Source organism: Coregonus lavaretus (genome assembly GCF_964263955.1).
Source record: "Coregonus lavaretus genome assembly, chromosome: 25".
NCBI classification, from domain to species: Eukaryota; Metazoa; Chordata; class Actinopteri; order Salmoniformes; family Salmonidae; genus Coregonus; species Coregonus lavaretus.
The window spans coordinates 30,154,435-30,175,403 of NC_140012.1; the positions used below are offsets into that span (position 1 = coordinate 30,154,435).

At 42.5% G+C, this 20,969-nt stretch overlaps 2 protein-coding genes across 3 annotated transcripts in view; one reads left to right on the forward strand and one right to left on the reverse strand.

Moving 5' to 3' along the window:
• The window catches only part of galnt2 (UDP-N-acetyl-alpha-D-galactosamine:polypeptide N-acetylgalactosaminyltransferase 2), a 98,128-nt gene extending 80,629 nt beyond the window's left edge, over positions 1-17,499 (forward strand). The window contains exons 4-16 of one of the 2 annotated variants that reach the window (XM_084142073.1): positions 3,938-4,036; positions 4,130-4,197; positions 4,704-4,769; positions 7,578-7,699; positions 9,403-9,490; positions 10,044-10,131; positions 11,192-11,295; positions 11,984-12,110; positions 13,154-13,246; positions 13,491-13,574; positions 13,812-13,956; positions 14,399-14,518; positions 14,823-17,499. In XM_084142073.1, coding sequence (XP_083998199.1) covers positions 3,938-4,036; positions 4,130-4,197; positions 4,704-4,769; positions 7,578-7,699; positions 9,403-9,490; positions 10,044-10,131; positions 11,192-11,295; positions 11,984-12,110; positions 13,154-13,246; positions 13,491-13,574; positions 13,812-13,956; positions 14,399-14,518; positions 14,823-14,978 — 1,360 coding nt within the window. In that variant the 3' untranslated portion in view covers positions 14,979-17,499. The remainder of the gene's footprint in view (positions 1-3,937; positions 4,037-4,129; positions 4,198-4,703; positions 4,770-7,577; positions 7,700-9,402; positions 9,491-10,043; positions 10,132-11,191; positions 11,296-11,983; positions 12,111-13,153; positions 13,247-13,490; positions 13,575-13,811; positions 13,957-14,398; positions 14,519-14,822) is intronic. The other variant, XM_084142074.1, reaches the window with a different exon arrangement.
• pgbd5 (piggyBac transposable element derived 5) overlaps positions 7,681-20,969 on the reverse strand; it is a 65,993-nt gene continuing 52,704 nt past the window's right edge. Inside the window, exon 8 of the mRNA XM_084142076.1 lies at positions 7,681-7,750. The gene's annotated coding sequence lies outside the window, so the exon portion shown is untranslated. The remainder of the gene's footprint in view (positions 7,751-20,969) is intronic.

Here is a 20,969-nt window from a genome sequence, read left to right on the forward strand (position 1 = left end):
GAGCTGCAGGACAAATACATTCCAGTCTAAAAAAATAAGTAAATGGTACTGCTTACATTACATGGTGTTCCCAGAATTAACTTAAAATATCAAATTTAATTACAGATTTTGGAATCACTAGGGAGAGCAGTATAGTATGACTTAATTCACCAGTAAGTAATGGTTTGGGGAGGCCTGTGGTGTTCTTAGCTAACACAGAGTTCACCATCTCTCATTATCGTCTGTGGGTCCCACTAGCAAAAGAGCCTGGAGTTTGATGTTACTCAACTCTGTCTCCACAAAGACCTTAAAGACCCCTTAAAATACCTAAATATGCTCTCGGAGTTGTAGCATGTGACTACTATCTCATTCATGTGTCATACACTAAGCATTTAGCCACATCACCATACTGTACATAGGTCTCCTGTGAGCGCCTGTGGTTTATGACTGGGGCGAGTATGCAGGAAGTCTTGTCAGGAAGGTCTGTGTCCGAGCACAGGCTTCCTATTGATCCTTTGACAAGTCTGCCCATACTTTGTCAGGAGTTGTAGTTCAGTAACTGACGCGTGCTTCTGGCTGTGGTCAGTGCATCTGCAGGAAAGTTCTCCAAATGGAATGCAGGGTCACTTCTACTGCCAATAAAGCAGTCATCTGGAACCAGGCTAAAATATTGCAGTCATCAGGAACCAGGCTGAATGTGAACATCGATATTTCAGCTTTTTGTCTTCTCTCCTCTTGTGTGGATGAGTATTGCGATGAATGCTACAACAACGGCACACCAAATGCCCTCTTTCAGCTTTCACCCTGTCCTGTTAGTTTTAAGAAGGAAATGGGGAAGAATTCACAGTGATTGATTTGTTTATTCCAGGGGTACCGCATTCTGATTTAATTTCCCCTGTGTCTGTAGAGAGCTGTAACTTTTAGGAGGGGATTGAATTGTATCTCTCACCAGTCAATGTGCCAGGTTCACAGTATGTGCTCCAGTGCTGAGGTCTCTGTATACATAGTGGCTGGATATCAGTGCCAGGGGGTGGCACATTGATTTGTTTGCTTCACCAGCTTGGCTCCTCTCACTGTGTGTGTGTGGGTTGAAGTGTGTGGGAGTTAAATCCACGCCGGTTCACTATATATGGCCGTAGTTGTCTGTGTATTTGAATCAGGGATAGGTTTCCTCTGTAGTTGACATTAAAGTAGTTTCTCAATTGATATGATTCTGTGAAAACTATCTTTATTGTACATATTGGTTTCCATGACACTCTACAGGATTAGGCCAGTGTCTTTGAAAGTGTCATGTCTTCTTCACTGAGAATTGAGTTTGAGCTCTCCCAGTGTCTCTGGCTGAAACTGTTGGCATGCGAGTGAAAGAGGACGATTCGGAGGACCATTTCTCAACGGAGCACGTCACGGGTACTTCCTGTTTGAGCTTCTGCTTGTAGACAGGAAGCAGGAGTATAGAGTCATGATCTGATTTTCCGAATGGGGGATGAGGGAGGGCCTTGTATGCTTGCTTGTGGTCTAGGACTTTATCGCCCCTAGTTGCGAAGGAGACGTGTTGATGGAAGTTGGGAATTATGTGTCTTAATGACGCAGAATTAAAATCACTGGCAACAAGGAAAGCCGATGCATGGTTTCCTGCTTGTTTATAGCCTAGTACAGCTTGTTAAGTGCCAGCTTGTTGTTTTTCTTGTTCTGAGGTGGAATATATACAGCAGTCACGATAACAGATGAAAACCTTCTCTGGAGGTAGAAGGGGCGGCATTTGACCATCAGGTGTTACAAGACGGATGAACAATGGGTTGAGACTTCCATTGCGCTGGAGTCGGCACACCATTTGCTGTTGATGAAGAGGCATACCACTCCCCCTCTCGATTTCCCTGAATCCAATGTCCTGTCTGCTCTTTGAATGGAGAATCCATTGAGTTGGATATCCATGGGGGGTATTTTGTCCGAAAGCCATGTTTCAGAAAAGCAGAGGATATTGCAGTTATGAGAGTACTGTTGATAGCAAATCAATTTTATTATCAAGAGACTGTACATTGGCCAATAGAATGGAGGGAAAATGTGTCCGGTTTTCCCTTCACCAGGGCTCGCCCTCTCCTGCCTCTTTTTCGCCGGCGTTTCCTTTTGGATAGCCTGAAAATTGGATAGGAATTACACAAAGAGCCCAGGGCAGATGAGTTGAAGTTGAAGCCAGAATTTAGGTTAGTAACTACCGATCTGATGTACGAAAGTTCTTATCGATCATAAGAAATGTTAGTGGATACATGTTGTGCAAAAAGATAAACGACAGAAGAATCACAAAATAGCAAAGTTGGGTCGGAGCTCGCAAGACGACAGCCATACAGTACGGAGCCATCTTCCCTGTCTCTGCACTACCTGGTGCTGTCCGCCCAGCACCATCGGACACTTAGGTGGGAGATTCTGCCTCCTCTGATTCTCGTCACAACAGAGCCTTGTGTCTGTTTAAAACCAATCAAAATGGATGCCTTTTATTTCGGTGTCCTTTTTTTGTTGTTGACCATCTTAAATTGCTTGGCTTCTTGACTCTTCAGACAGACCATTAACTTGGATGGCAGGAGGCATGCTGGAGGCCGCTGGTCTTAATTTGAATGTTTTATGTATTGTCTGTTGTCCACCCAGCGGGGACTCTGTAACCGCTGTATGCATTTTGGCCACTCTCTCCAATTCTAATGAAGTGTTCTCAGTGTACACTGCCGCATACATATTTAATGAGAAAGGTGAGCGGGTTACATTATGAAGTGCTGAATGGCGTGCACGCGAGGAGGGCACCAAAGGACCAGGCAGTAGGCTATACAAAGCAACTCGTCAGCTGTGCTTGTTTTTTATATCCCCTCCCTACAGTATCTTGTTACTGACACCTCATTTCTATTACGGAGCTCAGAGGGATCTACATTACATGCCATACATGAAGTATGAAGCCTAATTGTTGTCTGTGCAATGAAAAGGGAGTGCCACAGTTTGTTTGTTTGGTACAGCAAGCCGGTGTCAAGGGCTTGGTTAAGCCGGGGATGGTTTACTAGACTAGTTTACATCCATTTGAAGAACAGAGAAGCAGCCTTCAGCATGGACTTTAATGTGAATGCAGTCCTAAAGGTAATGTGGGTTAGGAATTCAAGTATTTCTATTTTAAATACTTATTTTCTGTGTATTTTAGTATTTTCAAATTATGTGGCCAATTCACCTACTTCTTCTATTTTCAAATAGCCTACTTTTTTCCAAATACATGTCTAATACTCCTAAGACCAACCAGACCTGGGTTCAAATGCATGGGGTATTTAAATATTTGTATTTGAAAATACACTGAGTATTTTCAGTATTTGAGGATGTATTTCAGTATTTTTCTTGGCCCAGATGATACAGTACTCGCTGTGCTCTGTACTGTGTGGACTAGTCCCATAGTTGACCTTGTAACTCCTATAGGAAGCATTGATTGACGTCAAAGCCTCTAGTCTTGTCCCTCCATTTCTCCATCTCCTCTCTCTCTCGCTCTCTCTCTCCAAGGAGGCTCGTCGTGGGCACTCTCTGTGTCGATGGCTTTGACGTGGGGAACCGCTGCGCTCTCTCACCCCTACTCAAAGCCGAAGCTGCTGGTGACTGAGCTCTAGCGGATTAGCCCATCTCTGTCATATTGAAATCTTAAGGGTCTGAGCCTCCTTCGCTTAAGCAAGCAAGACTTGCTGTCAATCACATCTTCACCAAACCGTCACAAGAGTGTGTGCAAAATAGAGCCTATTTTTATATAGGTTACAGATAGAATACATTTGTCTGGGCCCGGAGATTTAAACTCCAAAAGCTAGTTATTCAGCCAGCGTACTGGAGCACACAACACCAGCTAACTTTTGTTTCTCTTGTTTAAAGGTAGATAATTGGTCCTTTTTGGCCATTGAGTGTGTTTTCAGTGCCCTAATGAATTTGCGTGTTTTCCTGTCTCCCTCAGCTGCCGGCATAAACAGTGGAAGACCGAGCTGCCTGCTTCTAGTGTGGTCATCACCTTCCACAATGAGGCCCGCTCGGCTCTGCTCCGCACCGTGGTCAGGTGAGCACACACACACACACTAACAGGCTAGGCCTAGAGATACTATCCCGTCTAACACTCTCCTCTGCCGTCCCTCCCTCCCTCCCCCTCCAGTGTTCTTAAGAAGAGTCCCCCGCACCTCGTCAAGGAGATTATCCTGGTGGACGATTACAGCGACAACCGTGAGTTGCTGTTTGATGAGTTGTCATAACTCTCTCTCTTTTGACCTGTGCCTCTGTCACTCTGGATCAGTACTGGCACTGGTTTAGAGGTTCCAGGCCCTTCTCTCCCCCACCACCCGGTCTGTAAACTAAAGCCCCTGTCCTGAACCATCGCAGAGCCTCCCTCCCTCTTAACTCTGGGTGACCCCAATCCTAAGGGCACATGCCTCTTGCTTGGGCTTTGATGGCTGTGCACTCCAGACACTTTAACATGTGGTTTTTTATAGAGGTCTCTTGTTGTACATAGATAGATAGATTGAAGCGACTTTGATCTTTGAGTCGTTCTAGAGTTGTTGTCCGTCAGACAGTGTCTGGGCCACTGAGTAAACCATTAGTCCCGCTTTAAATGAAACCAAACTTTTAAGGCTGAATAAAGTCTTCATAAACCCGTTATAATGCCTATATAGATGTGTATTTGACATGTATAAAGATGGTTTATTTTAGTAACCAAAAGTTTTGTGGTTCAGCTGAGGATGGAGCCTTGTTGGGGAAAATTGAGAAGATCCGGGTTCTTCGAAACGATCGACGAGAAGGTGAGTGGACGAATGGGAAAAGGAATACAACTGCTAGTTGGAAATGAATAGTCAGGCTTCATTCATCATAGTATTTGATGCCCATTTTTATTGACCTTGTCCAACACTGCATGTACCCTAATCAGTGATTTGCCAGTTGTAAAAGCAGAGAAGGATCATTAGGGCTAGGAAAGGGTTTAGAGACTTTAAAACAGAGTCCTGATTGTTAGGTCAATTCTCATGAAAAGCACTGAACAGGTTTATAGGGGCCAATGGGGAGAAAATATACACTCCAAAACAATGAAGAGTTTGTAACAAGCAGAGTATGTTTTTGGAAAGTGCTTTGTGTGCTGTCCAATAGAAAGAACATTGGGCCAAAAATACCTGGCTGCAGTCCTCTGTTCATTATCACTATCTCTACAAAACTGATTATCATTTACAACTCCACAATAGCACACTGCACCTCTCAACCAACTAAGCATTAATTTGATGATCTAACCTGGGGTCAAAGAAGTTAATATGAGCTAGCACTTCGGCAAAGATGACTTCAAACCAAGTCCATTAAAACATACTAATTAAAAACACTGAGTGTACAAAACATTAAGAACACCTTCGTAATCTTTGACCTCAGAACAGCCTCATTTCTTGGAGCATGGACTCTACAAGGTGTCTAAAGCATTCCACAGGGATGCTGGCCCATGTTGACTCCAATGTTTCCCACAGTTGTATCAAGTTGGCTGGATGTCCTTTGGGTGGTGGACCATTCTTGATACACACAGGACACTGTTGAGCATGAAAAACCCAGCAGTGTTGCAGTTCTTGACACAAACCGGTGCGCCCGGCACCTACTACCATACCCCGTTCAAAGGCACTTAAATCTTGTCTTGCCCATTCACCCTTTGAATGGCACACATAAAGTGGGGGAAAAAGTATTTAGTCAGCCACCAATTGTGCATGTTCTCCCACTTAAAAAGATGAGAGAGGCCTGTAATTTTCATCATAGGTACACGTCAACTATGACAGACAAATTGAGAAAGAAAATCCAGAAAATCACATTGTAGGATTTTTAATGAATTTATTTGCAAATTATGGTGGAAAATAAGTATTGGCTCTCACAGACCTGTAACTTCTTCTTTAAGAGGCTCCTCTGTCCTCCACTCGTTACCTGTATTAATGGCACCTGTTTGAACTTGTTATCAGTATAAAAGACACCTGTCCACAACCTCAAACAGTCACACTCCAAACTCCACTATGGCCAAGACCAAAGAGCTGTCAAAGGACACCAGAAACAAAATTGTAGACCTGCACCAGGCTGGGAAGACTGAATCTGCAATAGGTAAGCAGATTGGTTTGAAGAAATCAACTGTGGGAGCAATTATTAGGAAATGGAAGACATACAAGACCACTGATAATCTCCCTCAATCTGGGGTTCCATGCAAGATCTCACCCCGTGGGGTCAAAATGATCACAAGAACGGTGAGCAAAAATCCCAGAACCACACGGGGGGACCTAGTGAATGACCTGCAGAGAGCTGGGACCAAAGTAACAAAGCCTACCATCAGTAACACACTACGCCGCCAGGGACTCAAATCCTGCAGTGCCAGACGTGTCCCCCTGCTTAAGCCTGTACATGTCCAGGCCCGTCTGAAGTTTGCTAGAGTGCATTTGGATGATCCAGAAGAGGATTGGGAGAATGTCATATGGTCAGATGAAACCAAAATAGAACTTTTTGGTAAAAACTCAACTCGTCGTGTTTGGAGGACAAAGAATGCTGAGTTGCATCCAAAGAACACCATACCTACTGTGAAGCATGGGGGTGGAAACATCATGCTTTGGGGCTGTTTTTCTGCAAAGGGACCAGGACGACTGATCCGTGTAAAGGAAAGAATGAATGGGGCCATGTATCGTGAGATTTTGAGTGAAAACCTCCTTCCATCAGCAAGGGCATTGAAGATGAAACGTGGCTGGGTCTTTCAGCATGACGATGATCCCAAACACACCGCCCGGGCAACAAAGGAGTGGCTTCGTAAGAAGCATTTCATGGTCCTGGAGTTGCCTAGCCAGTCTCCAGATCTCAACCCCATAGAAAGTCTTTGGAGGGAGTTGAAAGTCTGTGTTGCCCAGCGACAGCCCCAAAACATCACTGCTCTAGAGGAGATCTGCATGGAGGAATGGGCCAAAATACCAGCAACAGTGTGTGAAAACCTTGTGAAGACTTACAGAAAACGTTTGACCTGTGTCATTGCCAACAAAGGGTATATAACAAAGTATTGAGAAACTTTTGTTATTGACCAAATACTTATTTTCCACCATAATTTGCAAATAAATTCATAAAAAATCCTACAATGTGATTTTCTGGATTTTTTTTCTTCTCATTTTGTCTGTCATAGTTGACGTGTACCTATGATGAATATTACAGCCCTCTCTCATCGTTTTAAGTGGGAGAACTTGCACAATTGGTGGCTGACTAAATACTTTATTTCCCCACTGTATATTCAATCCATGTCTAAATTGTCTCTAGGCTTAAAAATCATTTTTTTAACCTGTCTCCTCCCCTTCATCTACACTGGATTGAACAAGTGACATCAATAAGGGATCATAGCTTTCACCTGGTCAGTCTGTCATGGAAAGACCAGGCGTTCCTAATGTTTTGTACACTCATTGTAGCTATCACATTTATTTAATCATATTTTGGTGATATGCACATCCCAAATGTCAGAGAACCGGTGCTGGGCAACTTAGATAAAGAAATTAGAGGCCTGCATACATATGAATAGCCCTTTGTGTATTTTGTAGATGACATCATGTTGTTGACACTCTCCTCCACAGGTCTGATGAGATCTAGGGTGAGGGGGGCTGACGCAGCCACTGCCAATGTTCTTACCTTCCTGGACAGCCATTGCGAGTGTAACGAACACTGGCTGGAACCGCTGCTGGAGAGAGTGGCTGAGGTCAGTGTGTCCAACAGTCATCCCTGTTATTTAGCCCCGCAGTCAGGGACACTGAAACATACACACACACACCCCTGACATTTAGCACACACACACCAGAACACAGACACACACCAGAACACAGACACACACCGGAACACACAATGTTTAGCATTGTATTGAAGCTGCAGCCACCGCTGACTTTGGCCTGAGCTCAGACGCTTACCGTTATCGTGTTATTAGCATTTTATCTGCTGGTCACTGCGCTGATCTGTTGAGTTGTGTTGGCAAGTGGAGACAGAGAGAGGAGAGCACACCTGGAGATTTCTCAGACAGGCAGGAAGACAGACAGACATGCATACGCTGACAGATGGGCAGACAGACTGACAGGCAGGGGGGCAGGCGGGCATGCGGGCAGGCAGGCGGACAGAGAGACAGACAGACACACACACACTGACACACTGACAGACGGACAGGCAGGCTGACAGGCAGCCGGACAGAGGGACAGACAGACTGACAGACACACTGATGGATAAACACACTGACAGACATTGGGGATTCAGAGGGGCTGATATGAGCACAGGTAACTCCTGTAGCTCAGTTGGTAGAGCATGGCGCTTGCAACGCCAGGGTTGTGGGTTCGATTCCCACGGGGGGCCAGTATGAAAAATTTATGCACTCACTAACTGTAAGTCGCTCTGGATAAGAGCGTCTGCTAAATGACTAAAATGTAAATGTAAAAATGTAACATTAGACACACTCACTCAAGGTTCTTAAATAGATAGACAGACAGAGGGACAGTTTGGGGTTCAGCCAGGTAGGGTAAACATGACTAGAGTTACTAAAGAATGCAATATCGACGAGCTTTAAGAGTATTACCTACGTGTCACTCAGGTGTGGGGAGGAGCTGCCACACTGGCCGTTAGCAAACAAGTGCATTGCACCAGGACATGCATCCTGTTGGGCACCTGCCCAGCAAGGACAGTTCAAAGAGACAAACACACACTTACACACACACTTGCTAACAAACAAAACAACCCAGCCTTTCAACCCCTCTGAATTTTCCATTCTTTTTTACTGCATACACTTGGCTTCAACACTTGTTTAATGCTGTCTGGTCTGAACACAGTTTAGGAAAAACGAACTAATATGATTTAATGAGCTCTAACTCACCATTGGTTTGACAAAACTTCCATGGAACACAGTCACTGCTGTAGTTCTTTGCTGTTCCATTAAAAGACTTGGAATAGTTCTGAAATGATGCAATCCATCTGATTTATGTCACTCATCAAATCATCCACTTCCCTCTTGGAAATCTATTTGTGTTCTGGCTGCGTTAGGCTCATATATTTAAGTACAAATTTGGACAAACGTTTGACTTGCCGTAGATCTGTTTTGGACTAACTTTGTTAAGGCTTTTTTCCAGTGCCTGGTTGTGAAATTATGCAGTGGTTTTACTGAATATTTCAGTCCTTCAGTAATGCTGAGTTCAGATCCAGTGGACTGTCTCTCAATTGGCTTGAATTGAGAGACCACCTACCTCTGTTGCCCCCATGCCCAACCAATAAAAGACTTGGCTTCTTTTGGTTTAAATTAACAGTTTTGGTGGCAGAGGGGCCTGGATGTTGGGGGTCTTTGCGCACCGCCTGGAAAATAGTCAGCAGAGTCTAGCGAAACACTGTATCTTTGTGTCCCATCTTAATCTCTCTTTACTTCTCCCACAGGACAAAACGCGAGTTGTTTCCCCCATCATCGACGTCATCAACATGGACAACTTCCAGTACGTAGGCGCCTCGGCTGATCTCAAAGGAGGTAAATCCTACTCATCTACGCCAGCAGCTTTCTTTCCTCTCCAGGGCAGGCTGGCCTTTGGGAAAATCACACTGCAGTTTTCCACTCGGTACCCAATGTCACTTTCTGCCAAAGTCTAGGTTTTTTGGTGTGTGGGGCTGGCTGGCTGACTGGCTGTGCGTGTGCATGTGTGTGAGAGCAAAGAAGAGAATAAGTACGTGACAAATCTTGAAAAGGGGAATGCCCTTTGGAATGGAAACTATTTGATTGATTCGTCTAGGGATATAGGCAGATAACATTAGCACAGTGTCGTTGTGCATTCCCAAGGCTTTTGTGTTCTATAGGGCTTATGAGAAGTGTAATGTACAGCCATAAGAAAATATACGGAATGCCACAGATATGTGATATAATATCTATCAGATAGGCATTGTGTGTGATAGTGTGAGGATATAAGTGTTAGTAGGAATACAATCACATCTAACAACCAGCACAGCTTTTTCCTGTTGTCAAAATGACTCAACTCTTGTTCACTTGAAACCTAATCTGTACCTGGTGTGTGTTTTTGCGCCTCTAGGATTTGATTGGAACCTGGTCTTCAAGTGGGACTATATGACCCTGGAGCAGAGGAGGGCTCGTCAAGGAAACCCCACTGCTCCAATCAAGTAAGCCGCCCTCTGCTCTGTCTGTTCTTTCTGCTGCCCTCTCCTGCCAGCCTCACCTCTACTAATAATTCATAGCCACGCATCTGGGCCCGCTGGAGGAGATGCTGAGGCAGGCAGCATTAGATGTCAGTAGCGTCAGAACTGAGCACTCTGGGGAATACGGGCCAAAGCTCCTCAAAAAGACCCGGAGCCTTTGAGCCTCTGTCCTGTTTTCTCCCTGACATCCACGGTGCTGTATGATATCGGAGAGTGCAGTAAACACAGGCAGAGGTGATTGAAGATGTTCGTATTATTATCTTATCCAGCTTTGTCTTAAATGGTGTACGGTGATGATAAGGGAGAAGAGGAGATTTGATGGGGATATTGCTGTGAAAGGATATATTTGGTACATTGACCTATTTTGCTGCAATTCCATCGATTGTAGATCAGAAGAGAGGGCAAAACTTTGATTTGTTCAATCAATATGAGCTCACAGAAATGATTCTGTTTTACTAAGTAACCCAATGTCAGAAGCATTCTCAGTAAACCCATTCAATTGTTCCATGGTTTACCAACAGAGGGCAGCATTTCATCGATATCCAAGGCTAGAATATGAATTTGGCTCTTCGTTTCCTATAATTCATGTTGTTCCTCTTCGCTAGGTGATGGTAATTAACCCAAAGGGTAACTCAAGTCATTAACCCAAAGGGTGACTCAAGTAATTTTTCATCATTTGTTTAGTCTGAAATCTTCCACTAGAGCCATGGATTTCCCAAAAGTTCATTTGAGAGAACAACAACAACAACAGACTTTTGTTCAAGATGCTCATTATGTTTTTCTTCCTTTTTGAAAACAAAATGGCCTCTGAGGAGAAGTGAAGTGTATTATTCCCTCCAGACAGCCAGAGGACAGGACACCACAGCCCCCTGTTGCTGCTGGGTTACAGGGCCAGGCTCTGTGCATCACATGCTGATGACAGAACTGTAGGAGAGCTGAACTTGGCTTGACTTTGCTTAGTCTGTCTCACTGTTTTGTCTTATGGCCCTGATGAACTGTACTTTCTGTCCTACCTCTTTCTCAGGACTCCCATGATTGCCGGCGGACTCTTTGTCATGGACAAGGACTACTTTGAGTTGCTGGGGAAGTACGACATGATGATGGATGTGTGGGGCGGAGAGAATCTAGGTAATAGGACACAGAACACTAGGAACGCTTGAGCTTGTTTGTCATTGTGTGCCTAGGGAATGGTAGAGGGAGTGGGCCCCACTCTGCCTTTTGTTGGATTGGTTTACGATGTCAATATGTCAACTAAGAGTTGAGGAGAGACGGGCTGCATCACTTCTTCTTTTTATAAGAAACATGAATGTGTTGAAAATCCCAAATTGTTTGCATAGTCAATTTACACACAGCTCCAACACACACACTTACTGCACCAGACATGCCACCAGGGGTCTTTTCACAGTCCCCAAATCCAGAACATATTCAAGAAGGTGTACAGTATTATATAGAGCCATTATTGCATGGAACTCCGTTCAGATAAAGCAACACCTCACGGCACAACGTCTCTCCCCTATTTGACCTAGATAGTTTGTGTGTATGTATTGATATGTAGTCAACATGTGCAATTTATACATTTATGTAGTTCTTTCCTTGAGCTGTTCTTGTCTATTAAATGTTCTTAATTATGTCATGTTTTGTGTGGACCCCAGGAAGAGTAGCTTCTGCTTTTGCAACAGCTAATGGGGATCCTAATAAAATACCAAATATTGACATTGAAGGTACCAACCGTGGGAAGTTATAGCACAGTGAAATGTGACTCTAAAACCTTGCCCTAAACCGTTATATTAATGTGTTTTGTGTTTTGACATTGCAGAGATCTCTTTCCGCGTGTGGCAGTGTGGCGGCAGTCTAGAGATCATTCCCTGCAGTCGAGTGGGACACGTCTTCAGGAAGCAGCACCCATATACCTTTCCTGGGGGCAGTGGCACCGTGTTTGCTAGGTGACTATTTATTGTCCCTGCGATGTGATTTAGACTTGACTAAAGTCTGCCCTCTTCGGTCCAATATGTGTAAAAACCTTTTCTACATAGTGTCATATAACAACCAACCAGAGTGATGGTACATTAGGGTTTTGAAATTTGAGCCATAAAGAATGCCCACTGTACAGGCTAACAACTGGTAATTTAGTTATACCACTAACTTTAACTTTACCCTGATTTTGCCCTTAACTTTACCGTTCTCAAAGATCCAATGAAATTCAAGCTGAGGCGGCGGGGCGAATACCTGCTAGCCAATCAAATTACATAACTTGCGGTTGTAGCCCGTAGAGAGCGCCTGTTTCATTCCTCTGAAATTCACATCATAATACCGCTGTTCAAGTCTAGCTGAGCTGCAGTCATTCAAATAGAGGCGCAGTCAGCTCAGTTGGTAGAGCATGGCGCTTGCAACGCCAGGGTTGTGGGTTCGATTCCTACGGGGGGCCAGTATGAAAAAAAAATAATAATTATGCACTCACTAACTGTAAGTCGCTCTGGATAAGAGCGTCTGCTAAATGACTAAAATGTAAAGAAAAATGACATCTTGGCTTCACCCCTGCAGTGTCAACACTGTTCCAGTACGCATGGCATCGGGGTGATTCATCAATGCGACGAGAGAGAGCGAACATTCTCTCACTGGCAGTCTGTCACGCAGCACTGAAAACCCCACAGATTGCCATGTCTTAGGATGTGTGCTCATATCTCAAAATAGTTTAGAGGATTGTCACTCTCCCCCTGTGTTTTCTGAAGCTTGAACCGCCACATCACTTTCTTTTGCCCTGTTCAAATTATTTTAACAGGCATCCTTCATTGAAGAAATAACAGATATGATCAAATGAATAGGTGCAAGCAGAGGTTCTATAACGTTGCCTATAGTTTTTAGGCTACTGTACCATAACATGATCAAATTATGTCAGACCAGTGATTATTTCAAGGACTGGAAGAAGGACCAGGAAGGACACGTTTTTATAAGTATTCTAACATGGTGTCTATCTGTCTGTCCACAGGAACACGAGGCGAGCAGCAGAGGTGTGGATGGACGAGTTTAAGAACTTCTACTACGCCGCTGTGCCCTCGGCCCGAAACGTGCCCTACGGCAAGTAAGTGTCCTTTCAGATACCCTTCTTCCCATGATGGCATCGCAGACGGCCCTGCTGTCCTTGTATAGAATATCAAAACACATTTCCCTTTTTCTGACACCTACAGAATGTCAGATAGTACACCGTGAGTTATAATATGATGTACTCTGTTCTTTGATGTAGTGATCTCAGTTGCTGCTGTCTATCTCTCTGAGATGGCTGGTAATTAGATGAGTCATGGGTTTCCCTTCTATTTGTCTGGCAGCATTCAGAGCAGAATGGAGATGAAGAAGAGGCTGGGCTGCCAGCCATTTAAGTGGTACCTGGAGAACGTGTACCCTGAGCTGCGGTGAGTAGAGAGACCACAGTGGACCAGCAATAAATTGCTTTGAAAACGGCCAAAGTTGAATGGAAAGACATAGCTGTTGACTGTGTTTCCCCTACCATTGTATAGGCGGGACAGACTTTGGGGGCCTTTGTGCGCCACTTGGAAATTAAACTAGGGGAAAGACTGCGGTGGGTGGCATATACCCACATCTTGTGATTTGACATCCCCTTGACTTGTGGTGTGTGTCTGGCCCTTCAGGGTCCCTGACCATCAGGACATTGCCTTCGGCGCTCTGCAGCAGGGAGGTAACTGCTTAGACACGCTGGGACACTTTGCAGACGGAGTGGTGGGGGTCTACGAATGCCACAACGCTGGGGGAAATCAGGTATCATTCAGGGCTCAGGTACTGCTCAGATCCATACATAACCAAGCTGTGCACTGGGCTGGGTAACACACAATGAGGTGGGTTTGCTTTATAAATAAAACACCGCCGCAGCTTTTCAGAGGGTCACATTGCACATGGCAAAGAGTTGGTCAGGTACTGTACTGGACAGTCAACTATTGCTTTGATTGGGTGTCTCCGATTCATACTGATGAAATCCATTTTGATGTCCCACTTACCTCCTTTATATTGATCATATACTGAGCTGGAGGAGGGGATTCTGGGAGAGTCAAGCCACTGTTGGTGTATATATGTGTGTTTTACAACATACAACATATATACACCACATATTCACACTTGACAAAGACAAACGCATAAAAAATTGATCTGCATAATCATTCAGAGGAGTACCCTAAACTGTGCAAATGTAGCAATTTGACTGTGATACTCTCTTTGTCCTCAGGAATGGGCGCTGACCAAGGACAAGTCAGTAAAGCACATGGACCTCTGTCTGACGGTGGTGGACCGCACCGCAGGCTCACAAATCAAACTGCAGGGCTGCAGGGAAAATGACAGCAGACAGGTGAGCGAGGCGCACACCGAGTCATGCACCATGGATCAGATCGATCAAAAAGCACTAGTAGTAAATGAAAGTGACTGACTGCAGTTAGCATGGTAATATAACATTAATTTTGTTTTGCCATGGAATGTGGATTATGATGCTTTTTTGGATATACACTATAGATAATGCACCATAAACTCACTATCAATGGAAACCATTAGTGATTATAGTACTCACAGTACATACAAACCTGACACTGATTTGTACACCCTTGTTTCCCCCATGTCCCAACTCTCCTCGCTGTCCCCACCTCGTGTGTCGCCAGAAATGGGAGCAGATCGAGAGCAACTCTAAGTTGCGGCACGTGGGTAGCAACCTGTGCCTGGACAGCCGCAGTGCACGCACTGGGGGGCTGACAGTGGAGGTGTGCAGCCCCAACCTCAACCAGCAGTGGAAGTTCACTCTCAACCTCCAGCTCTAGAGAGAGAGACAAACAGACAGAGACCGACAGAGAGAGTCCCCACCAACACCACCTCCCCCACCACCACCTCCTGCTCTCCTCCCCGGAGCCACATAGACTAGAGCCACCCAGCACCAACTACGGACAGACGGACAGACTGAGGCCCCCGGAGGAGCCACAACACACAGAGGGAAGAAGGATATGAAATTACAGACCACCAAGTGGGATGATGATAATGCTTTCCATCCAACTATATACCTCAGTGTTTCATCTTTAGTCCTGCTCTTTGGAAAGTGAATTAGTTATTTTTCTTAATGCAGGTGAAATGGAATGAACTTTCTGGATGTTTTTCTTTTTTACATTGTTCGTTTAAATTTTTTCTCTCTTTCCACTGAGTTTCTGAAATGGATGTGACTATTATTTTGTTGTCCTTTTTCTCTCTCAAGTAATCTATCTTTGTTGACTGTAAAAGACGTATTCCATAGAGGTTCCCTGACTAGACCGAAACGGCCCAGGAAGAAAGCTGATGGTTTTGGTATGGTTCCAGTTGGGTTTGGCCCCTTAAAAGTCCTGCTGGTAGAAGGGAAAGGACTCTACGCACTGTTCCTTTCGTTCACTGAAACGCTTCACTCCTGATTGGTGGGCTGTTCTGACGGAGTGAGCGGTAAAGAGATGGCGAAAACAAAATCAGTTTTTTTTTTCCTTCTACAATTTATACCACATTTTCATTCTGCTCCTGTCACACGTGTTGTAAAAAGGTGCGTCGTCCGATCAGAAGGGTGTTCTTCACGGGTCTCTCATGGATACTTGTGGGGCCAGGAGTTGTCGAGGGTGTGGATATTTCACTGCTGGGTCATCACAGATTGTAGCACTTGCTGCTACGGCTCTTCAGTCTTTGTCCCGTTTGTCCATCACAATTGAATGGAAAACATACAAAATAAATCTATATTTCAGTCAAGTATTTTTTTTCTTTGCAAAAGCATTACAGTGTCCAAGTTTATTGATTTATTTTATTTCTAACAGACATTTAATTATTTGTGTTCAATTATACTGTAGAATAATCAACTGAGTTATACAGTAAATTGAACTGATTTCTTTATACTCTTGTTGCTTTCTGACTGTGCTCGTGAGTAAAAACGTATCTACTTACTGTATAGATTTTTTTCCTTTTCGGTGTCGGTGTTACCATAGTAACTACCCTGTCATAACCTCATACAAATTATTATTGGTGAAGAGTTTATTACAGGATAATATTGGAACCATAATGTCCATTCTCAGAAGTTCTACAAGTGTTCTTGAAATGTTGTCTCACACACAGTGTATGTATACATTGGAGTCCTTATTGTCAATATTTGTGATTTGCCATTTTAGAAAATTACACTTCATCTGAGGTAAGCGACAAAGACAGCATTTACATGGGAGGGCCTTGTGTTGCATGTTGTACCAATACTTGAGCATCTTTATTTTTTTCCATCTTCTTTTTCTGTCCTTTTGTTTTTCTTAACATTGCACGCATGCTTTGTGAATGATGTCTTTGCCTTTTTTGATATCCATCATACTGTAAAGGAGAATGTGTTTTTGTGTGCGCTAGTGAACAGGTTTCTTGAAGGAGGGCAGGTCATTCGGCAATCGTTAACTAGACTCACAAGGGAGAAAAGCAATACGATTTTCTTATTTCAGTATCATTGTTGTGCATTTAGCTCACATCTGCTTTGGGTGTATTCTGATTGGGTTAATACATGTAGCTTGTGATATGTGGTACTTTAAACGTTGCTGTTTGTTTCTGAGGGGCAGCAGAACCCACCGTTAATGTGATGGCCAAAGGAGCCTATAATGACTTATGAAAGCTAAGATTCATCCATTGACATGACATTGTTTTTGTCTCGGTTGGGATGCCCCCGATTTCAATAGAGATTAATTTATTATAGAATAGCAAATTACTAATTATTCAGTAATATTTGCTGTCTGTATTTTGAGCCCTCATTATATATGCATATATCCCTTTGTGTTCTACACCATTCTGGTCAAACTTCCGTATACATAGGGAGACTCCAACCACCATCAGTATAGAAACAAGCATCACAACATCAAAACAGATGCAGCAGCTCCCATCTCTAACTTGTGTGGAGGTATTGCATTTCAAAAATGCCAAAGAGATGAGGTATCCCACAGTAAGAGATGTGGAGCAGGGGATAGAGGTAACATCCCATATTTTACCTGCAGTATCTGCAGTTCAGAATGTGAGATCTGTGCGTGAGCAGGACTATGGGATCAAGAGGAGAATTGGATGTTTTAACCTCCCATGTGAGAGAGGTTAGTAGGATTATGACAAGTTGCAAATGGTAAGAGCTCTGTCTGCCATCACGTCACTGTTGAAATTGTAACAATTTCGGAGTTCATGTCAATTGTACCAATTCAAATGTGAAAGTTCAGATGGTTAGAGGGAGGCCTACAGTACTAAATGGAATTGCTTGTGTGAACATTGTCTACATACATGGTGGCAACAGTTGTTCAAGTATTGAATAAAGCCTTTTTAGTAAGATGTGTGAAAATGAAGTTTGCTGTTCACTTTAGGATATACGGAGATAAAATCATGCTAGAATTACAGCCACATTTTAATTGGATGAAACGTTTACATAGCACAATGTGCCAAAGTTATTTACTTATTTGATTTGCATTGTCAATACAATTGGTGATTCAAGTTTAGGAGAGGAACGTGCATTGTCAATATGTGGACATTGACTAAATGATTACTGATAATAAACCAAATTATTGATCACAAGAACATTTTGAATTTGGGATATCGAATACGGATTGTTCCTCTAACTATCTTTTGCTGTAGGAAAATGGGGTTAATTACAATTCAGATCAGTGGCAAGGGAGGAGGCAGCATGGGGGTAACATTTAAAAGTGTATATCTTTGTATATATAGTACGTTTGTCTATGTACATATATACACATACTGTAAGCAACAGCAGTTACTAGTGAGTTGATCTACTGTACAGCGTCATTCTTCATTGTTTTATAGTTATGGCAAAAATTCAACTTTGAGGAAAAAATGATTAACTTAAATAAATGCATTTATATATAAAAGAGGTGTGGACTTTCTTTGCATTCTTTGAAGACTCTTAAGTAGCAATGAGAACTAATAAAGCTTTAGGAGCCAAAGTTTTGTTAATTTTGTTGGATTTTAATGACGACTGTAACTAAACAATTCAGTCAGTTTTCCTGGCCTGCTTGCTCTCATTGCTATGCAGAGTAATTATCTGGGGGAAAAGAGGCCAGTATTCTCATGGAACATAAATAGCCTCTAACAAAGAGATCCAGTGTCTGATTTCCAGTCTGCACATTCTGGACAGCATACTTGTTAAGTCTTTTGTGTGTGTGTGTGTGTGTGTGTGTGTGTGCACAAGCACACACACACACACCTCTCTCTTTCTATCTCTCCCTCGTGTGTGTGTGTGTGTGTGTGTGTAAAATAATGCCACTGTTAATGGATATGTTTCGATTTAAGTGCAATGGGAGCTACAGTATAGATCAAATGGTTGTGTGTAAGTATGGAATAAAGGTCCAGCTCCTTGCATGTACACGGCCAGTGGGAACTAAAGGGTTTGTACTTACGAATGTGTAATGCTCATCACATCCCAGGGTAATGTAACAGACATTAAGGCTGCTGGGTCATCAACCAAAGATGAGCAGCTCTACTAAACAGACCATCTGTCACCCACTACTACCTACAGCACATTAAACATATTTTGAGACTAGACATGCACCATACTCCTAGCCTACAGGGGGTGCTAGCGTGATATGCCCATATTGGTCACACTATCTAAAGTATAATTTATAAGGTTTATAATGTTAAGAAAGCCTTCGTAAACCTTTACAAGGCCTACATAAACTCTTGACACTGGTGGTGTATAAAATCATGAACATTTATTAGATGTGTGCAACATGGTGTAAACTCTCATCAACAGAGGTGGTATACGTACGATTCACAAAGTCCATCAGGATGGTGTACTGTTAACATGAAGATCAGATAGAGGGAAGGTTTACAATAGGCTACATACACACTCAATGAGGAGAAATAACAAACACGCACTATACAGCAATCACTTTTCCTCCACCGATGAAAGACACAGACAGGACAAGAAGCAGTTCCTACAACAACATTCCCAGAGCAGTCATACGTTGCAGTTTATGTATAGTTTTTTTTTATATTAAATTCGTATAGAATTAATCCGATACATTAGGAAGTTTGGTCCAGCTTACATGAGCTATTTACATATTACTAGTACAATGTCAAATGCACCATTCTGGAACTAGATTTCATTTTACCAACTACCCTTATTATTAGTATTGACAACTTTACTACTGACCATTGATTGAGCACATTATGATATTAAATATTTCGAACTATTTCAATATTATCTATTATCATTCTTTACAGTATTTTGATAGCACCTTATCAGGTTATTGTATTTATTTTGTATTTTTAATTAATCTTTGAATATCAAATAATGAAGCCCTGAGGTCAGAAAAGTTCATTTCCATACATTTTTAGATCCCAGCTTTAGACTTTCAATTGCCACTGTGCACGATAGGCCTACAGAAAGATATGTTTCATTACACTGTAGTCCACTTTAACATCTTGTAATCTCTCACTGCGTTTTAGTATGGCAATTATTAATAAATTGTGTCCAAAATTACAATATTACATATTAAAATGTATTTCAGCAGTCTTGATCACTAATGCAGAGTGGAGGCTGAATTGAATGAAAAACATTCACAAAATGTCTTTGTTTTTTGCTAACTATAAAGGACTCAATGGGCATTGGGGCTGCCTGACTAGCCAGCTTGTTTGCATGCAGTCTCGGTTTGTCCATTAACAGCTAGGGGTGGAGGCGGGTGCACGAGTGGTACCGCAGTATTGGAGCTGCACTCAATATGCTTTATGGGTCTGAAAACAGCAGTAAATACCAGAAGGAAAGAAGATGGTGTGTGGCAATAGACTGAGTGGGCTGTCAATCAACTGACCTCATTAATTTTACAGAGGAATGGTAAATGAACATTGTCTCTCAGAAGCTAGGGAATTACAGTGACATCAGATTGACACAAAGACATTTCAGGCAATGAGAAATGGCCAATGATGATAATAATTGGATATGGCTTGGCTTGGTTATCTATTGATATAGTTTATGTCTGTTGTCTTTTCTAATAGGCTGCTTTTAAGAACCAATTATTGTAAGGGTTGAACAATAAACCTAATAATCTAATCCTAGAGTGAGAAAATAATATGAATTTCGTGAACACAGACGCACTATACAGATGGTAAACTGTCATTTATTTTATCTATCTTGAATAAATGATAAATTTAGATATTCTCTGCAAAAGTCATCTGAAGTTGCCACATGATACTGGCATCAAATGCCTGGTAAGACAAAAGGAGATGTTCTATGTAAAAGGCACTGAGAATATATCTAATACATGGCTGAGCAATAAAATAAAATACAACTTTTGTCATATTTTATCTTACTGTAAATTGTAGATAAGATCACACAATTTCAACCTGAGAATTGAAACTCTTTAAAACAGTTTTGATTAAAACTGAACACAGAGTGATCTACCTTACCTCTACTGAAATATAGAACATACTCTGTGTCAACAGGAAGTTGTACATTTTCAAGAGATGGAAAAATAACTTTCCCCCAAAACCTTTCATACAGAACTTTGTATACCTGTGATTATAATTGGTTCATGAATCACTCAGAGTAGCAATAACGGATCACCACACATGAGAGTAATCTGCCATGGTGCCATGGTGGTATTAATAACATTAAATATGGCCTAATAGACTTAGTAACACTACACTTACAGAACATTTTAGAGCACATCCAAGGACTTGAGGACTAATTAAGATATACCGCAAACAGACAATAATTTAAAGATATTGTATATTTGATTTTGAAGTATTTACTTTGAAAAGTTGTTGACTGTATCATGCATACTTCTTGG